We start from the raw sequence: 20,667 nt of genomic DNA on the forward strand, positions 1-20,667 counted from the left end.
ATATTCAATTATTTAAGTGGAAATAGTCTTAAAAGAAATAATTAAAGTCACTTCCAAAGGGAAGAATTGTTGGAAATTATATCACTTTCCTAATTAATTTTTAAAGTAATTGTTTTAATTAATCAAAAGCAGTAAGTTTTAAGCAGTGTAATTTTCCACTTTAGCCAGCACATCGCTAAGTTTCTTTTGACAGACTTATTGTTACATCATTGAAACTTTCAGTTTTGCTTTACTAAGCCTGATAAGCTTCAGTGAACAAAGGAAAGCTGGGCACCAAGGATCCAAAATTTATGGCCGTCCAAGGACACACTGGAGTAACCAGAAGAGAGTAACAAAGACATTACAGCCTAAGCACTGTAGACTCCGTAAGGGAAAAAGTTTATAAAAAGGCTGAAAAATGTCGACTAATTAGCACACAAAGCAAGAAACCAATTAACTAATAAAACAATAAGAAATTGAGAAATACAGAATTTAGAAATGTGTGAGTGAAAAGTTTGGGAAATGGAGTGCACGTGGCTGGAGTTACCTGCTATGCACCCCAGCTGGGAATAAAGTAATGCCTACTCCCCAGTACTCTAAAATAAAGAGTTTGGGAGTTAGATTTATCCCGATGTTTTTGGTGCCATACTAAGGAGCCCAGAACTGGACAGAGGAGAATGGCTGTCCATACTTGGTAGCTCCTGCAGCACAGCCAAGGAGTTTCGAGCGGCACCAGGCCTGTTTCGTGCTTCCCCCCTTCCTCCCCACTGCAGCCCGCGGTCCCGGACAGGCTCCTCGTCCCGAGCCAAGATGGCGACCGCGGCGGGTCAGCCCTGTGGGAGGGACGGGGGCGGGGAGGGTTTCCATAGCGGCGGTGTCACATCGGGGCACTTCCTGGTCGGAGGCCGCCGGTCCCGGGGCAGCGAGCAGGGACGCGCCGCTGGGGAAGGCGGCGGAGGGAGGCCCCGGGAAGAGGAGGAAGCCGAGCAAAGGTAGGGAGAAGCCGGCATTTGCTCCGGCCATTGTGGGGCCACGGGGGTGGATGGCTGGACCCGTCCATTGCGGGGGTGCGCGCGCGCGCCCGTGTGTAGAGGTGCCGCGCCGGACCCTCCATTGAAGCGGGCGGGTTCCTCCCGGCTGAGGGGAGGCGGGCGCTACCATCCTCCCCCGGGGGGAGCGCTCACCCCCGTGGGGCCGGGGAGGTGGAAGTGGCGGGAGCCGGCTCCCGCAGGGCAGTGGGGTGCTCGGACTGTTCCATTGGCGGCGAAGGGGTGTGCGTGCGCCCTACTCTTTATGCTGGGAACGGGGCAGGGCGCGGGGGGCTGCGGGACGCGGCGGAGACGGGAGTGCTGGGGGAGCCCGGGGGAAGCCCTGTGGAGATTCCCCCGGTCCCATTGTAAGGCTGAAGTGGGGTGTGGCTGCGTGAGGAGCCGCAGTCAGAGCGGGGCTGGGGCGCATGAGGGAGTCACGGCTGTAGGTCGGATACCTGGGGCCTCCTTGAGGCCCCCCTTTTCTGACCATGTGGGAGGCGACACTGCCACCCTAGTCGGGAGTAGGGAGGATTTCGATGGCTGAACCCTTTAATGTGACTTTCTGGCACCGCCGCTCTCTCTGTACCTGTTCCCTCCTCTGCTTTTTGTAATGCTTCAGGTATGCGGTGGAAAGTGCCAGGCTGGAAGCGGTGGGCTGGGACAGAGGGCGTCCCCCAGGCTGTGCTCAGCCCTGGGTCTCCATGGCCCTCTCCCCGCCCTCAGTCTCCGCTGGGACTGCCAGCAAAGAGCCAATTATTATCAGGTGTTTCAGGTTCTTTCTGTGGCGTGGATGGCTGCCTGTAGAAAACCACCCAAGCCACTGAACTGCCTGCTGAACGAGAGTCAAGTGGTGACTTAAAAGCCACTGTCTCCAAACTCCTGTACCAGTTGTTCATCCGCATATGCTCCAGAATAACTTTCTTTGTGCCATTTGCTGCTTGGAGGAGGCAGCTGCACTGAAAGCTGGCTGTGAGGGGAGCTGGTTTTCAGCTTTCCCTGAATTACAGAGGAGTGAAAACAAATCCACATCTGTCCTGTTCACAACAAGTGTATCTTGTGGAGGATCATTTCAGTTAGGATAATTATATTAAATAATTGTTTTCTATGGTTTTCTAGCTTGCTGCGTGCCCTGCAATCTAGAGCTGCTGCGTGACAGTCGAAACTTCAAGTCTACCAGGCGTGTGTGTATTAAACGCAGCGGCCAATCAGCAATGCCTGAAACTAAAGGCGATTTGCCTCGACGCTTTGTAGTGTAAATATTCCTGCTATGAACAAAGGAGGGTGTGTCGTTTGGTTTGTTTCATTTGTACTTCCATGTGCTTCCTCATCTCTGGCCAGTCAGTGTTTCTGTGTAGGTTCTGAAACAGTAGCAATTTTACTTTGTTGTGAATTGTGCGTTTGTGCTGTCTTGGGCATTTTACTGAGCTGGAGTGCTGAGAGGCTTGGTGCTATATTAGGCATTTTTGTTGTGTTCTTTTTAATAACTGTTCTCTGAAGTGACTTAGTTTTGCTCATTTTTAACTTTTGTTGTTTCTGATTGTAACTTTTTAGTTAATTCAGCTGAGATGCAGTGTAAAATAACTATTTAGTAGAACTGCCTTTTAACTAGCTGCTCCTCTGCCCTCTGATTATGCAGCACAGAAACCACCAATTTCAGACTTAATGTTTGCTATCCAGCTGTCTGTGCAACTCTAAAACATAGTGCTTCTGAAGTCTGTCTGTTTTCTGTGAGGAGCCATAACGTTTGGTTTAAAGAAGATGGTAAATGACACTAAAATACTGATTTGTGCAAGGCAGGCTCTCTTTAGACTGTTTTGTCTTTGTGTGTTTAAGCAATGCAGTTGCATGCTGCTCCTGTGCTTGCTGGTTCTTGGGAAGTGAGGGTATAAATTCTTAATGTTAGCTCCTTGGTATCTAAGTTAAACAGATACTGCAGTAACACACACACAGGTTAGACCTGAATCTTTAATTTCCATCTTAAACGAAAATCTCTTCTCCGGGTGGAATCATACTGTGTAGAAGTACAAAATGCTGTAATCTGCTTGTAATCTGGCTCCTGCTAATTATCCTGAAATAGAGTATTGGGTAAAAAAAGACCTGGCACCAGCTATGGAAACAGGTAATTGAATGTATTATGAGTGTGTGTGAATTTGAAGTTGCAAAGAGCTTCACTCTGCAGGTATTCCTTTCAAATCTCAGCTAAAATGCCAGTAGTTTGACAGCTACTGAAGGTGATACTCCCAAGAGTGAGTAGATATGTGTCACTAGAGGAAGCATGGAGTGGAATAGAAGGGTTAGCTCTTCAGGAAAAGACGAAGATCAAAGGTGGGTGGGTGTTTTTAAAATTTTGTTTTTGTTATAGCCTTGTGGATTGCAAGGAAAAGCAGAAAGAGTGTCAGGCACTGTTTTGAATTAGAAGTTTTTCCAAGATGGTGTCTTTCAGAAAGACACTGAACAAGTAATATGCTTCTTTCTGTTTGGTAGTAGTTGATAATATTTCTGTGTGGGACAGAACCCTACAAGGATTGAAATAAACCAGGTTGGCTGAGAAAGCAAAGTGAAAACAGTTTAGTTTCTAACACACACCCCTAGGAAAAGGTGCTGCTATTGGAATGCAATAGAAAGCAGGAACTCTGCTGTTTGGCAGCATTGGCTTTCAATACTGCTTGCTATTGCTGTACTCAAAATTACAGATGAAAGAACAAAACTTCCCTTTTTTAAAGAAGTTATTTACCAGGGAAATGATATAAAACACACTACATATGTTATTACAGAGAACAACAACTGAATTTACCAGAAATCTGCATTGTCTGCTGAACAGATGCTAGCAATGGCTAAAGAAAATATTTAGACACTGAAGGCAATAGAGGAGTAGCACTTTATGGCTGGGAGTTGGAGGTCCAGTTGCTCTCGTGCACTGGAGCATTCACTTTTCACATGTTTAGGTAGAATAGAGCTTCTGTATCATCCCCATCTCATTTCCTCAGTGATACGTGACAAGGTTTTTATAAGTGATGAGGATGCATAATTAAGCTATTATTAGCCTTAAGTGGTTTTCAGAGCTGCTGTTTTGTTTTTTCCTAATGAACAGCCTTTTCCTGTACATCCACACAATAAAATGTCATGTAACACGATGTCTCAGAGGCAAAGTATTGTTAGTTCATATTTACAAAACTAAGGTGAGATAATGCTTCTGGAAAACCACGTTGAATGGGACACTCATCTTCCAGTTGATTATGTGTAAGATTCAAGAAGAATTTGGGCCCAAAGGTAATGTGAAACTGGTCAAAAGTGCTTTGGACCTGTTTGAGGGCTGTCTGATCTGTTTGATGTTCTTAACATAATAGGTGTTATTAGCCCAGTAAATAATTAAACATCATGGAAGTTATATTTGCTAATTTTGACACCAGTAATCAAGAGGAAGCTGAGAAAGCTGCAGTTCTAAAGATATGTTTTAACAGACACTTCTTTTTTTTGATTGGGCTTTGTGTGCTTAAATATTTAATTTAACAGACATTCATGGAAAGTTGACAGGGCCTGTAGTTCAAACTGTTTGCCTTCACTGATGGTAGCATCTCATGGCTTTGTGTTTATCTCTGCTTATTTAGATTATTTGTGTGTGGATTTTTTCAGCTGCTTTATTTCCCTACTGAGTCTCTTCCCTTTTACTTTTTCAGTGCAAAAAGGTTGGTTGTAATTTTCAGTCTGCAGTTTTACCAAAGGCTTTCTTTTGGCAGATGGATTTCTTTTTTTTTCTTTTTTTTTTTTTTTTGAGATGCGTGTGGCTTTAACATTTTTTAACTTTTCTTCTAATTGTTTTAGCAGTTAATAAAGGAACCTTCTTGTGATGTCCTGTGGTAGTTCCTGTACTATTTTGCCATGTGCTGTAGATCCGTAAATGTTATATGATCTCATATTTTAGAAAAAGTTACATCTCTTCTTACATATTTTTGCATTTTACTTTGCTTTTTTTCTTTTTGAGCATGAAGAGATCAGGAGAGTTGGGACTTGAAATCTGAGTCAGCACAAGCTAGCTGTCTGGATTAGCACAGGTGGTGGGGTTCTGCAGGTTCTAATTGGTTTTGAAAAGAGGAAATGCATCACATAATATTCCGTAATTTACAGATTTTACCTCCATTTGTGCAGGTATTAGAAGAAAACTCTGTGTAGCTTAGTAGATGTGTTGGATTTCTTCTTTTCATTTCAGCTGTGAGGTGAAGATTCTCTCATTTAACTGTTCTATCAGACTTGTATAAACTTGCTTTTAGCAGCAGGAGGGAGATTATATAATAATTTTTTTCAAAATGTACTTGCTGTGCTGTTGTTGTTGGAGATTAAGTCCTCTATATTTGGCTTCAGGGAGGGCCAGGCTTGTTATTAGTGAATCCATATCTGCCCTACTTGGGTATCTTCTTTTTAAATCAATGAGGAATTTGATGGAATTGTAGGTTTATAAGTGCTAAAAATGGTAACTTTTCCAGGTTTTATATCTGAGAAGGAAATATTGGATGTCAGTGCCGACCTGTGCATGTTTAGTAATCTTAATTGCCTTTCTTGTGTTTTAAAAAGTGCTTTTTTTGCATCGTTTTGCCAGCTGAGGTTGCTGAAGGAAAATACTACTTTGGAATTTTCAGTTACTATATCCATGTCATAGTTGTATGCTTTAACTTTTTAACTGCTCCCAAGAGATAACAAACATTATATTTTATGACACTTTTTTTTTAGCACATATGCAAGTTTTTAATTTGATTGTTAGTAGAAGGTGCACATTTTGAGTCAATAGACTGCAAAATATAAGCATAAAGCAGTAAAGCTCCCCAGTCATAACAAACACGTCTTTGTGTTCCCTTTTATTATTTTTTTTTTTTTTTTTACAAAGAGGATGAAAAGAGAGTAGGAAAGACAGTTTATATATATAAACATATAGTCTAGTGATTTGAAGTTGAAAAAATTACTTGTATTTTTTTTTTAACTCCCACCTTCAGGACATGTATACCTCTGAGAAACCTTCTCCAACAAGATACCTTGCTTCAAGACCTGTCTTGGATTATATACAAACAAGTTTCCAGTCATGAGTAAGTAGATTTCTTTCTTTCAGAAAAAAAAAGAAACCCTTAGTTTGTAGTAGTAGGTTTGGGGAGGTGGCTGTTCCTCAAAAATACTCATACTGAGTGTTGTATCTTCAGTCCTGTAAAAATAACCAAATAAAGCTAAGATTTGGAAGATGCCATTTTTAACCTGCAAGTTTTTGATCAATGTGTGCTCTGTAAGACTTCTCTGTAGTCTGGTCTCATTTTCAAGAGGTTGAGTTCTGTAACAAGATGATGTTTGTTTTGTTCAGTATAAATAAAACACGTAACTCTGAGGGGAAAGGGCCTTGGGTTTGTTAAGAATTCCAAAATTTGTGACTGCCTAGTGAATTACAATAATTGATAACTGGTAAAAATCCAACATGAAATAAATGGACTTCATTTTATAGGAAAAAAAAATAAATATGTTACTCAAAATCCAGTATAGAGGGCCGAGCCTAAAGGAATTCTGGCATGTATTGGAATGATCTGAGCCGTAGATAACTGTGACTTAATATCTGTTATGGTGGAAAAAACCAGATGAAAGACACCGGAGGTTTTGGTTTAGGTCATATCTGATGGGTAAGATAACCTCTTTTTAGTGAACTCCTTTGAGTATTTAAAAGCTCTTGTAAGTTTTGCAGATGGGAGACTTCATGCAACTTTTGTCAGCAGTGTTGCTTGGCCTTGCCTCATGTAGAAATAAGGATAAAACTTTGTTTGCACAGGAACTGTATTTGTAATGTAGCTCAGCTTCAGCACAACTGTACTGAACGTTTTAAAGGAAAAGCATCTTGTTCATAGGATAATTATATCCTTTGATAGTAAAATAAGACCATTTGGTCTCATTTCTGGGAGGAAGTAAGTAAAGAAAATTGTTGGTTAAATTTCTTGTCAAACTAAATGAAAAATGATTGCTCTTGACATCTGGAAATAAAAAAGAATGATGAAGGAAATGCTTGCTAAATGCAGCAGAGGGAAAATTACACCGAAAAAAGGCCTGAAAGAATTGCTGAACTATAGGGTTCATGCTGATAGAACTGTTTTAGTTCTTACACAGATTCATTTCTATTTTCTTTCATATTGCTGTTCACACTAGTTTGCTTTCTGATATTTAAAGTATTTGCTGTATTGCATAGAGGGCAATTTTCCAGGCAGTTATTGAAGTACTGGGATATCCTGATTTGTCAAACACTGTATGTGAATCTTCATTTGTTTTGTAGGGCTTTTCATGTGCAGTCATTGCCTTATGTACAGTCTTACACGTAACAAATAACTGAGTCATAGCTGCTGTGTTAAGTGTGACTTCCAGGGTGCTGCTGTGATGATGTTGGTTTGGGTACAGCACATGCAGACAGTGCTAGAGCAAAACACCCTTGGTTTTGGTCAGATTTTGAGCTGATTCTAGACTGGAAGGTTCAGCTATTAGGAAGAAGGAAGACCCTTATCAAAATGCAAGGCAATATTTTGGCAGTACTTTTTATGGTGGTCAGTAGCAATGTTCTTCAATGCCTGATGCTCCATTCTTGTGGTAGAGTAGATGCTTAAACCTGTGCTGTCATGGGCTTCAAGGGCACAACACAAAGTGCCACCCTTTAAAAATACAGTTTAGAGAGGATTAGATGTTTTATATTTGGCTGATGTTGAATTTCTTAGTTTATGGTTTACTTGAGAGAAACTTGAACTATAAGACCTTAGTTGTATGCTCCTCTTTCCTAAATGTTTCAGACAATAAGGTAAGTATCATATCTTATGAAGCTGCTTTTATTTGCATAGTTCTGTGTATATGTGCTTATTCACAAAATCTGTGGGCACCTAGATTAGCTAGATATATTAAAAATGGTGGGAGTCTGGTATTCCTAAATTGTGCATCACCTTGTGTCATTCAAACAAAAAAAAACTATCTAAAATGAGGTAATCTCAGCCTTGAGAAGGCCACTAGAAACTCAGAGTGGTGTTATGTGCAGGCTACTTGGTATTTGCTTGTGATGTGCTTGATTTAATATATATTTCCATTGCTCATTGTGAAGGGCCATGTTAGATGCTATCTAAGTCATAAAATGATTAAATCCTTTTTCTAATATCTGTCCTAAATTTCTTCACAGGCAGATCATATATTTTTGGGTTTTTTGCCAACTTTATTCTCTGTCTTAAGTAATTTTTGCCATTTTACATAAATCTTATTATTTTATTTAAATACCTTGTAGAAGTAAATTTGTTAATATCCTGGTACTTAATGAAGCACACACATGCTTATTTTTAAGCATGTTAAATTTTTTTTGAAAGTGAATGAGAGAACTACTTTTTTTGTTTAACTTTTTTAATAGTTACCAGGTATGTAAGTGCATGCTTTAGATCCTGTTGTACTGGATCTTCCCGTGTGCTGGGGAAGAGCATTGACAGAATTGCAAAGTTCACCATTCATGGTGGTAGTTTGTTGTTGGACAATACAAAAGATCTGTTAAAACTGAGGCAGTCCCTGTTAAGGCTTTTATTTCCATGGAATAGCTTTGTGTGCTTTCATAAATAAGGGTAAGATAGATTTGTGTTTGAAATCATGTTTTTTTCCATTGTATGCTGTATAGGACGCTGAGGTCATATCCTTAAAGGGTTTGCCATAGTATCAAGTGTAGCAAAGTGAAGTTGATTATTGATTTGTTTTGTATTTAAAGATAACTTTTCAGAGAAATCCTGGTGGATGCAACCTGTTTAGAATGTCTCACTACAGAAAGAGTTTATTTAATCTACTCCATATATTTAGAGGCCAGAAAGTGTGTAGTGTCATGATAAATTCTTAATATGATAAACTCTGGTCTTTTTGGGGGGGATTTTCCTGTGCTTCTCTCCTTTGAGGAAAGGTCACTACAATGAAATCATTTGAGCTGCTGCAGTGAAATTTAAGATTAGTGCACACTATTACAGCAAGCTGCTGACAACTTCATTTTTTCCCCCTTTAATGTATAAGATGCAGTGCCAATTTTTAATGCAGTATATTTCTTTCCTGACTTTGTCTTTCTGCTTGTAGTTTTATTTCTAACATACTAAAAACTTAATGCTGCATGCAGTTGGGAAGGTCACCTGTTTCTTTGTGCTTCATTCCCATCGATTCAGGTTTTCTTTTTGTTTAGCTGAGGGTAGGAACAGATTTTGTGTGAGAGAACGCATTTTGAGAGCTGCTGTGCAATGTTATTTTACCTTCTGCAAATGGTTGGTGTGGTCTGGTAATGATGGGGGCAGTTTTTGCCTCCCCAGTTCAAACCAAGCCCACAATGGTGTGATTAAAGGCTGCTTCTCTTTGATGATTGGTTACATACCTTGACCTCTCATTACAGCTATGGCTTTCTAGTCTGTGTTCACAGAGGAACCTAATGGTTTTAGGATTTCTAAAAACTTAGATTTTTTTTTTTCTTTCCTTCTGTGTTCTTGTAGCATATGTAAAGAAATAGTTTTGGCTGTCAATTTCCTTGTTCATGAACAGTGAACTTGGGAATTAAAACTAATGCTAAGGTGAGCCATAGCAGATCAAGATGCAGTGCTGTAACCAGTCCCTCTAGGCCAGGTTGGATGGGGCTTGGAGGAGCTTGGTCTAGTGGTAGGTGTCCCTGTCCATGGCAGGGGGATTGGAACTGGATGATCTTAAGGTCCTTTCCAACCCAAACCATCCTACACATTATTATTTCTGTGCTTGCAGCTGAGCAAAGTCTTCTGGGCATCTGTAGAGCCCCCTGTCCTAAGGAAAGTTTGTGAGTTAAGGCTGGCTCATTTTCCCCCCTCACCCCCAGTCTTCCCTCCTGGTGTGTCAGAATGAATCTGTAATGAACTGAGGACCAAGTCAGAATGTTCATACAGTAAATACTGGGAGGCAGACTTATTGTTTGTTTTACCCAAAGTGTAGGTGGCTGTGCATTTTATGAATTGTGGGTAAAGTGTTGCAAATAATTTTAAAGCTGAAGGATTTGGTGGAAGAGGCTTTATAGTCATCACTTCTTTGCAGTGATCTGAGATTGAATGAAAGAAAGGAAAAAGTCTAGGTTCTGATTCACTGAGAGGACTGCATGCTGGGAGAGGAAAGCTTACAAGTAAACTAAATTACTTTAATAATATATAATAAGGAATAGTTAAAGGATGTCAGATTATTATGTTACATGCTATGTTTTTGTTTTATTTTTGAACCATGAAGTCTGAAAGCCTAGTCATGAAATGCAAGTTTGAAGTTACGGTTAGTGAAATGTTTTCACAATTGTTGGGATTTCACAGCACAGTTATCTTCTAATCTTTATAAGTACTGCGACTTGAGAAATAAAGAAGCTGTTTTGTCTCCTGGGTTGTCTTTCCTGAATCTTGGATTAGTAATTCTCTGTGAAAAACTGAAGCTCTGCATAATAAAAAACTGTTGGATACAGGGGACAAAGAGACACAGTGAAGATGGCTTTGAAGACTAGTGATAAGTTTGTAAAAGTTTTTAAGAGTTAAGTAATACTACCCCCCTGCAACTCAGCTATGTGAAAAAGAAGGAAACCCACAAGACTCTTAAGTAGTGAACTACTATATATTAGTGACCCCTTAAAAATGGCTTCATTTATAATATCAGTGTTTATTTAATTTTTCCTCCTTTTTTATTGAAACTGTCAAAGGAATTCACCACTGTAACTGTAGTGACACATAATTTGGATCAGTAGTAGTGTAGTAATACACTTTTAACTCTTTTACAGTGGGGTGTTGAAGCATGAAAAAGATGTTTGGCTCTGAAATCTCGTAGTAGGAGAATTTGTCACTTGGTATTACTTCACTGTTACTCTTCTGTGTTTGCTTAATTTTTCATATCTGTTTTCTTGGGGTAATGCCTCTTGCTGCTCTATCTCCTCGTTATATTGCAGCTGGTGAGACTGTCAGCAACTGGGCTGGAGATAGTTTTTTGACTCAAAATACAGATTCAGACATCAGAATTAATGAGTTACAGAAACCTGTATGGTCTTGACAAGGAAGTTTGGAATGAAGTTTCATTAGAAAGGTCTGGGCTGCAGGAGCCAAGGTTGAACTCAGAGTCTTAAAATTTCATTACCTCTTTAAAATGTTGCCCATGCCAGTAATGGTTGTTGTCCTTTGCCTGCCTGAATTCCTGCATTCTTCCTTAAGGGTTCCAGGAGCATTGATGAGGCTGACTGGAATTGGGTGGGCTCCCTAAGCTCTTGCCTAGGTGGCTGCATCCATAGTTGCACTGCTGCCCTGCAGGGAGAGCAGTGCAGGGATGGGGATCAGTGATCCGTGGGTGAGATTCTGGTAAATGCTGTTTTTCCCTTGCTGGAAGTGTGCATGGAACTTAAGTTGTTCAGGAATGTGGTAATCTGGGACTTCCTCTATGCTAAGCAAGAAGAGGCATCTCCTGAGGGCTAATCAGATCTTGGATGACCCAGTTTCTCACCAATACCGTGATTAAACTGCTCCCATGAATACAAAGAGTGCATGAGTAGCAATAAAATATAAACCCAAGTATTTTGCACAAAACTGATGTATCACATGGGGGAAATGCAGGCACGCTAGTTGAAACTTACTTGTTGTTTTAATATCTGCATTTTATTATGTTGGATTTTTATTTATTCAATTGACGTAATGATGCAGCTTCTCAGACCTTGTGGATTTTTTTTTTGCTTATAGTACAGTTATTTAAATAAATAACACAAATGAAAACTTTTTGGAATTTGTCTGTATTTCAACAGATGTAAAATAAATTTAAAATTTTGTTTTCATAATCCTTCCTTTATTTTTGGTCACTTTTTAGGATATTTATGGCTGGTAAGTTGTTGCTTCCCTTGCACTTAAAATTTAGTTTTAGGTCAAAGAGGCAGATAAACAGTTTTTTGAATTTTATTGTCATGTATTTACTTGAACAAAGTAAGTCTTCAATCTCCATAGTCTGAAATGAAGTTACATCTTTGCAGGAGGTTGCAGTTATCAAAAATGTATTCATCAGATCCAGAATCTGTGTTTGCAGGTGGTAGGTTCAAATTCAGTAATGTCTCTTTTTATTGGGTTTTGCTAACAGAGGTATTGTATCATACTTACTCTTTAATTAACGTGTAGTAAAGTTAAATTTGTAAAACCCTATATATACATTTCAGATACATTGACTGAACATTTTTTAAAAGGTATTATATTTATTTTTAATTTTATTTTTCCATAAAGGGAACTTCAGATCTATATTCTTTCATTTGGACTTTTTCCTGGCAGGTTGTTGGGGCTTCTCTAAATAAATTAGTGCAACATGACACCTACTTTTAAAGATATGGAATTTCTGTTTGTAAACCAAACTGTTGGCACTGGCAGGAAAGTATTGGTAGTTTTGAGCTGACAGGGAGCTGTGGCAGGAAAATTACCATCATTAATGTTGTTGGAGTTCCAGTGTTTTTGTATATGCACACTGTTCCCCAAATGTGTCCTTTTTAGGCATTTGCACTTCACATTTATTCTGCTATGTTTGTACTGGAAATTAAGGTTGGATTGTTTTCAAATTATTTACTTTATGGTACACCAGCTGTGTGTGTCTCTAAAACAAGAAGGATGATAGAAGGATGGTTATGATAATAATTTATGTATATTTAAGCATTCATTGCATGCTTTATTTGTCATATATATTATGTAATTATTTTCTCTTTACAGTGTAAAACTGTATTCCAACATAAAATATATTAAAATTATTTTATTTATGTTTTTACAAATAAAGGAGAGTCATCTTTTAACACTGTCTTCCTCAGTGTTTTGATTGATGGCCAGTAAGGAGTGCTGAATTATTACAACTAATTGACATACACAGGAGTACATGCCTTTGGCATGATAATGTTCTCCCATTACATAGTTTTTTATTTAAATCTTAGTCTTTGGGCCTCTGTGCTTCTTTAGAAGAACATTGCACAATGATGCCTTTATGGTAGGTCTTTGGTGCAGAAAGAGTGAGTAGCACAAGAACACTGTAACCTTGTTCTCTGGAGTGAGTATCAAGTATCTGACGCTATGTAAGCAATTCATATTTCTAGGATCCTATTCATCCTGTGATAAGTTGAGGGTGGTGTTCAAGTACATTCCAAAGGGGAAGGATGCAGAAATTCACAAGTAAAATATAGATGAAAAGGACCAGTTAAAAATGTAGATGTTTGGGTGGGCACCCCCTTCTCTGCTTAAGGCATTGCCTTAGTGGCAGAACAATGTTGCAGTTACTGCAGGAGGACTTCTAAGCTTCCTAACGGTGGTGTTATTTCCTGTTGAATCAAAGAATTCACAAAACAGCTGAATGGGATGAAGGATTAGAAATGGACTAAAGAAGAACTTTCCCAACAGCAGTGTTAAATGAGATGTTCACAGGACTTTCCTTGCCTGTCGTGAGTCATGTTGATTCTCACTTTCCATGCAAATGATTGAATAATACACAGACTGTGTAGGAAAAGTGAAGTACTGCTGCTTAGTGGTGTAACTTTATCACAGATACGTAAAATAATTGAGCTGCAGTCTCATTCTGTGTTGTTATTCATGTTTATATTCAAGAAACAATGTGCCTGAGATGTGTGGTTATTTTAAGCTAAATTGACTGTGTTTCAAGAAAAACTATTTTGACATACTTTACCCAATTACTGATAGGAAGCAACTTCTTTGATTTGCAACACAGTTGGAAAATATTTGGGGTTTTTGCCAGAAGTGGGGTTTTGCAAGAAAGTCAGCGAGATTACTGGCTCCGTATTTGTTTAAATGTAAGATCTTTTCTTTATTTAAACTATCCAGCCTCTTATCCTTTCACAGTTTATGAGGATGGTTGCAGATGTTTGTGGTAACAAAGCCGCTGCACTGGGTGATATCCTATCAATCAACTAATTGTAGGACTTGTTTAAGCTCTCATTGCAAAGGACCCTCTCCCCTATAATTAAGATACTTTAATTCCTAAAATTATGTGGGAGATTGGCAAGATAGCACTGGAATTTTTTCAACGCTATTGGTAAACCTATGCTGCTCAGAATTCCTGAAGCAAGCACAAAGTTGCATAGAACTCCGAAGTTCTTCTGTTTGGGAAGCTGGTGTGATGTGTTGTTTTCTTTCTTCCTTTATTTCCTCAGTTTTATTTTATGTAACATAATGCTATCCAGAATGGAAGGCATACCAACACGCTGTAGAACCTGTGCTTTTGGCCAGAGCAGCCATTAATCTAAGAGATCACTAATGTAAAAGGGCACTTTGTTTTAATAAAGCACTTTGGTTTGCCGTAGGAGAATAGTCTTGAATGCAGTCTTTCTGTTTTAGCCTTGAAAAGCTCTTTGAAAACCTGCCTAATTCTGTGGTGGAGTACTGAAAGCCTTACTCAGAACTCTTTTGAGCACAGCTCACACTTGCCAGAATTTTTAGGGACATCGGGAAGCAAGTCTCTCACCAGAATGTTCTGTTTCATTCAATATAAAGCTTTTTCCTTCTCTTTTTTTTCGTTGCAGTAGAATTTTATACAGCATTATACAAGGGATTTTATTTTGTGGTGCTACTGTGTCTGAATTGTACAATCAGTACAATGGCATAACCTTCCCTTCCTGCACATCCCCAAATTCAGCTTTGGAGGTGACACTTTTGGGCTGCAGTTCTGAGTTCTTGGAGTGATGCTGTGCTGCAGCCATGCTTGTGGTCAGGCTGCTCTACAGACTGTTTGCCTTGGGAGCTTCAGCACAGTTACAGCTCGTATTATTTTGTATCTGGCTGCAAGAAATAGACAAGCTTTTAGCTTCTCTCTTCCCCAATTGCATCAGATTACTGTAAGAATGTTTGAAGGATGTCATGGTTGGTCTTGGAGAACAGGGGAGAAAAAATTTGGTCTGCTGTAAAGAGATGAGGTACAAATTGAAAAGTGTCAATTTTGCTTTTTATTTCCTCACTTGCTTCCCTCCCTCTCCCCCCTCCCCCCATGTCAGAAGCAGTGACAAAAATATTTGTACGTTTTGCGCTAAGTATGTGGTAGGAAAGTTTTCTTTTTAGGGCAAAGGCTAATGAGTCACTTTTAGTGACATTTCAGTATTTATTTATTCCTTGTGCATTAAAACAAACTAAAAGAAATAATATTTATGTGAAAGTCACTGTAAGGCCCTTGAGTGTTTTTTTCCCCTCTTATTAATGCAATCAGTCATTAAGTGGAACATCAGTTTAGGAGAAGTAGCACAATTTGTGTTTTTGTTTAATACTGTACATTCAGTGGACTTACAGGATGATATAGCAAGGCCTGGTTACCTGGGTGTTATTCAGTGAAATTTAACAAGGATAAATCCACTGCAAGGGGTGTCAATGCACTTCTGTTCCTTTAGCATTGCTGTAGTGCCAGTGGGAGTTGAAATTCTAGGTTGCGCTGACTGAATGTAATACTAGGTAAAGTATTAGGTCATTACCTAGGTAAACTAGGTAAAGGCCCTTCTTGTCTGGGCCATGGCAGTTTGTTGGCTGAAACTTGGCATGATTTTAAATTCTTCACAGCTGCAGAGAACATAGAGAACAGTAAATATGCTACAGTTTTCCATCTGTCAAAACTGTGACGGTGTTAGTTGGTTTCTCTGCTCTTGTTCATGCAATAAGTAGGTAAGACATTTTCCATTTGGATAAATTGGTTGTCTTAATGTGAAGCTGACTAAAGAAGTCTCAGATGCCCAAATGTTTCCACCATTTTTTCATTGAGGGAAAAGGAGAACTCTTCAACAGAGGAAGCATTTATATGTTTTTTATGGGAAATAGGATTGGATATGAAGGAACTGGGGCCTACTCGTTACAGTGCACTAAATAAATCCAGATGTAAGAACAGAGGCAAAACAGTGATAACCATTAAGGTAGCCACAACCAGTCACTTAGACAGAAAACATCTCAAATATAGCTCTAGCATTAACCTTAAGTAATCACAGTTAACATGATGGTCACATTCAAGTTCTAAGACTTGATTTTTAAAACACCTTAGTTAAAATTTGCTTTGAAAGACTGCATTTCTGGGTGAACATAGGAGGAGAGCAGGAGGCAGAAGTCAGAAAGTGAACAGGTAATGGTGTCTCCCATTAGAACACAACTGCAGGAAGCAAACAGACCCAGGTACACTTCCTTTTAAAGGAAGGTGGTTCCCTTCTGCTCTGTGTGACCTTTGGGTTAATTTCCATTGGGTACTTTTGAAATGTTGAATTTGTTCTTCTCTTTCAATGTCTCTTTGTAATAGTTTTTTCATGACTAAGGTAGGTTGCATTTCTGGGATTAGATGCCTCCTTGGAGTTAGATTAGACTATTACAGAACATTCAAAAGCTTGTATTGAAAGTTTTGATTTTTCTTGCAGAGACAGAAGGCCACACTGTATACTATTTGCTGTACAAACCATGGCTGCAAATACATGGACTTAATAAAAATAGTGTATATTTTGCAGTGGACTAATAAGGTTTGATGTTCTTCCTGGTGCCTCTCTATGGCTGCATTTTATTACTTGTAGAAATGTACATGAAGTGAAGGATGTAATCAGGGTAACAAATAGCAGTGCATAGAATTTTCTAGTTTTTCTTTGCCTCAGGGAGGTACAAGATTATTAGTCTCATTCATATCCTCAAAAGGAAATCAAGTAAGGGTTTAAATTAAAAGCAAAGTTTTTATTTTTCTTCTTTCTTTGAATTGAACACCCATGCACTTTTATCGGTCTATGCCTGATTAAACTAAGGAATGTACTTTGACTTCAGTATTAGCACATGTAAGATAGTAATGGGCTTGATTTTTGTTTAATATTGCAAAACTGAAAAAAGTCTTTAATGGCTAGTGTGGCTTCTTTCTGTGTGCTTTGGTTTTACAGAACATTTAATGATATCCTTTAGCTTAAGATAAATTTGTTGATTAGCACTACAGCCATGACCTAAATCCAGGCAGTGTAAAATTGCTGCATATTCTGTTTGAAATGATGTAAATGCAAAAAATACTGCATATTATTGGGGAATATAATTTAAATAGCTTTTGTTATAATTTCGACTTCATTCATGTCTGATTTCTTTTTGAGACTTCTAGTATGGAACCTTTTCCTCAGAAAAACCTTCATTTGCAGCTAAAGTTATATGAAAACTTGCCATCTAATATGAGGAAGACTGAGAAATCCTGTGGGGCATGTGCATTCACTGAGATGAGATCTTGTACTACCATCCTCTTTCTTCCTCCTGTTTAAAACACCCCACCAAACATTATTTTATCAATCATTTAAAATGGACTGCTTAGATTCAGCCTTTTTTGGAGGGAGTGTGGGGTGGTGGTGGAATTCCATTTGCTTTGTTGTTGCTTCCTTGACCATATGTTGAGCCTTATAAAGGGACCGTTTGGCCTTTGAAGGGCATGGTGTGAGTGTGAGGAGAAAGGAATTAATTTGAACATTCATAATAAGAAATACTCTTTTCTAGATTCTATTCTTACTAATTTTCATAACCTTTTGTAGTTTGCTTAGCACAAACCTAATCACATAGACCCAAAAGACATAAGTACCTTTTTATCTAAGGAATTCTGCACTGCAGCCTGAGCTACTCCTCTTGCCAAGTCTTTATGGGTTACATATCCAAGAGCTTTTGGAATCCTTTGAACTGTTGCTAAATGGTGCAGTTTAGATGCACTTGTATGTCTAAATCTACAGTTCTGTAGAAAATATATGAACAAAGAAGAAGCATTTTGTCTTGGAGGTGACAGATATAAAACAGATTTATTGGGAAAAAAATAAATTGTACATCTATACATGCTTTTTTTTTTAAGATTTAGGTGAGTACAAACTTCTGGTGCAGATCTCCATTTGTGTCTGGTGTCTGTTGTCAGGGTGCTAAAAGTGATCTACACAGGCATTTCCCTTGGCTTCATTGTGGTGCTCTGGGAGACTCCCTGTCTGTCTTCTTGTAGTCTAGAGCCACTTGCAGAATGTGTTGTAGCAAGAGCTGAGGAGGTGAAAACTGATGCAAGAGGGGTGACAATGAGAGCACTGAGCAGGGATGGGATTGTGCAATGTGTAGTGTTCCTTCACTGTGTGCAGTAAGCACTGGGGAATGTGGCCCTGTGTTTTTCTGTCTTCCCTTTTCTCCCAGTTATAGCATTTGTTTTTCTGTTTTGGGTTTGTAGAGTTTTTTTTCCTGAAACAGGTAGAATTACTTTCATTGACCACTTATTGAAGTTTTCCATCATCTGAATTTAATGAACAGCTTTCTTGCACATTTAAAGCATAAAGAAAAACAGACTTCAAAAAATAGCTTTTTCTTGAAATTATTACTTTTCCAGCCTGTAGATCAAGCCACTTTCTCTTCCCAAGAAGATGCCTTCTAAATAAGGCTCCTAGATCTTCATCAGTTTGTTTTAAAAACTGCAGCTGTAGTTTTGTGCTTTAAAATTGGTAGCAAGCCTGCTAGAAATGAAGAAATATTTCTAAGTGGATGCAAATTCCATTGGATTAAGCAGTAACTGACTCTGAAGGACCATTGAGAAGACTGTGAGGATGTTTATTTATTTTTATGGATGCTTTGCAAAATGCATAGCCAAAAGCAGTCATTTTTGAAAAATGAGCTCCTGAATAATAAATGGAGTTGTGTCACTGGTGCAAACATTTTTACAGGAAAGGATATCAGAATTTCACACAGGAATTCTTGAGAGCATTAGGTTTTCTGCTTTTTGCCTCTTTCATGCTTCAAAGAATGATCTGTAGAAAACAATGAAGATTAAGAATTTAAAGTTCCAAAGATTTATGGGGACAGTTAATTTTTGATCTGGAACTCCAGAATTCTCATCCAACTAAAATACATTATTGAGAGCAGTAAATAAAACAAAACTGTAGGCTTCAATTCAGAGATTGGAAAATTAATTCAAAATATTAGTGAGAAACAATAGATAACCTACTTCATAGCAGCTGTAGTAATAATTTGTATTAGGATCTATTGCCTGTCTTAGAGCTCAATGCCTAATTATTTTGAGATAATAATTTGAAGACCAGCTGTGACAGGAAAATTCAAAGAGGAGTATCATAAACCAAAATGTTCCTGGGGATAGTTAAGGTATTTGCCTTAGCTGCTGGATAGACTTTATCTGAATTCATTGTTCTTGCAAGGAATAAGCAGTGTTCTAATAATATACTCTTCCTTTTATTTGATATTTAAAGAATCTTTTCCCTGATGCCTGACTTGTGTTTCCTTTATCCTTTAATCTGTTCTTGAAAACTTTTATCCCGCATATGAGGTAGTGGTTCCTGATGGGAAAATCATCTTCATTTTCTGAGGCTCTTTGCTAAGATGGGTGGGACGATGAAGCGGTTGAGGCAGTTGTGCCATAAGTGGTTTCTGAAACTGTAGGTTTTAAAGCAAACATTCCAATGGGTCATTAAGAGCAGGTGCCCTCACTTCCGATGGCAGTGGAGTTTTTACAGCCCCTGTTGCAGACAGCCCTGCTGACTCACACCTTCTGGGTGTTATAGCCTAGAAAGGAGGGTCCAAAGAACAAATGCACCCTGCTCTCTCTCGTACATCCTCTTCTCCTGCCTCTAACGTCAGACTTTGCTCTATTGCAGAACTAGCGTCACCAGGAGTGTTCTGTGTATTTATTTGTTTTCTAGAGGACTTAAGACTTGATCCTGCTGCCCTTGACAGAACTCCCCTGGGCTAGGACCTTCTTGGCCATTTTGGTATGGGCTCTCCATTCCCTGGGGTGTCAGGCCTGAAAGCTTGGCATTTTACCCACGTGTGGAGTCTAGCAGGTAGGGAAAAGGACATAATTCTGGCTGTGGGGAGCACAGGGGAGGATGATGAAGCCAGACCTGCACAGGTTTCTGCAGAGATGTTGGGCATAATCAATGTGCAGAATATCTGAATCCTGGACAATTCAGGGTGATAAGAAGTCGAAAAAACAGTGACAGTAACTTTGCATCTTCGCTCAAATGTGTGCAGGGCTGTTGTTCATGTGAATGAAAGGCCTCAAGCCACTGCAGTGGATTTGGGGTTTTTTTTTTTTTGTTAGTAGCTTGTACATCTTTCTGTAAATGAGGACACAACAAGCAGGCACTTTTTGGGTAGCTGCAATGCTGCCTGGGAAAACCCTGAGGGTTCTTGATGGCTTTTTAATAGCCATTTTTAATAGCCATTTTTAATAGCCATTTTTAATAGCCATTTTTAATAGCCATTTTTAATAGAATGCTGTGAATATATAAACATTACAGATTAGAAGAAGAGAGTGGAAGAGAAAATATTAAGTCTTCCTCAGACTTAAATTCTGATCTTCCCCACCCCCTGTCAAATACCTTTGACAAATACTCACTGAGCCATCCTTCTGCAGCATCATTTGTGCTGTAAATGTGTTACCTCCTGGCAATATGCTTCATGAAAAAGAACTGCTTCCAGTTCAGTTAATTATAATTATGTTAACGGAAGCATTTTTATTCTGAATTATGGTAGCTGACTAATCAGGATGCAGGTAATTTTTTTTTTTTTTAATTATGCTTGGGAGAGATCAAGGGCTGAACACAGTGATTCATAAAATCCCATCCTGGTTAACTGTTCCTCCCAATACCAGTATATTTCATCAGGTTGATAACGTGCATAATTTCTGTATT

At 38.9% G+C, this 20,667-nt stretch overlaps 1 protein-coding gene across 2 annotated transcripts in view; it reads left to right on the forward strand.

The window, feature by feature from the left end:
* The first annotated feature begins 895 nt into the window (after positions 1 to 895).
* USP6NL (USP6 N-terminal like) overlaps positions 896 to 20,667 on the forward strand; it is a 111,094-nt gene continuing 91,322 nt past the window's right edge. The window contains exons 1-2 of one of the 2 annotated variants that reach the window (XM_062491707.1): positions 896 to 971; positions 5,996 to 6,085. In XM_062491707.1, coding sequence (XP_062347691.1) covers positions 6,082 to 6,085 — 4 coding nt within the window. In that variant the 5' untranslated portion in view covers positions 896 to 971; positions 5,996 to 6,081. Of the gene's footprint in view, positions 972 to 2,234; positions 2,263 to 5,995; positions 6,086 to 20,667 lie in introns of those variants that run through there. The other variant, XM_062491708.1, reaches the window with a different exon arrangement.

This window comes from Cinclus cinclus, chromosome 4 (assembly GCF_963662255.1).
Source record: "Cinclus cinclus chromosome 4, bCinCin1.1, whole genome shotgun sequence".
Lineage (NCBI taxonomy): Eukaryota > Metazoa > Chordata > Aves > Passeriformes > Cinclidae > Cinclus > Cinclus cinclus.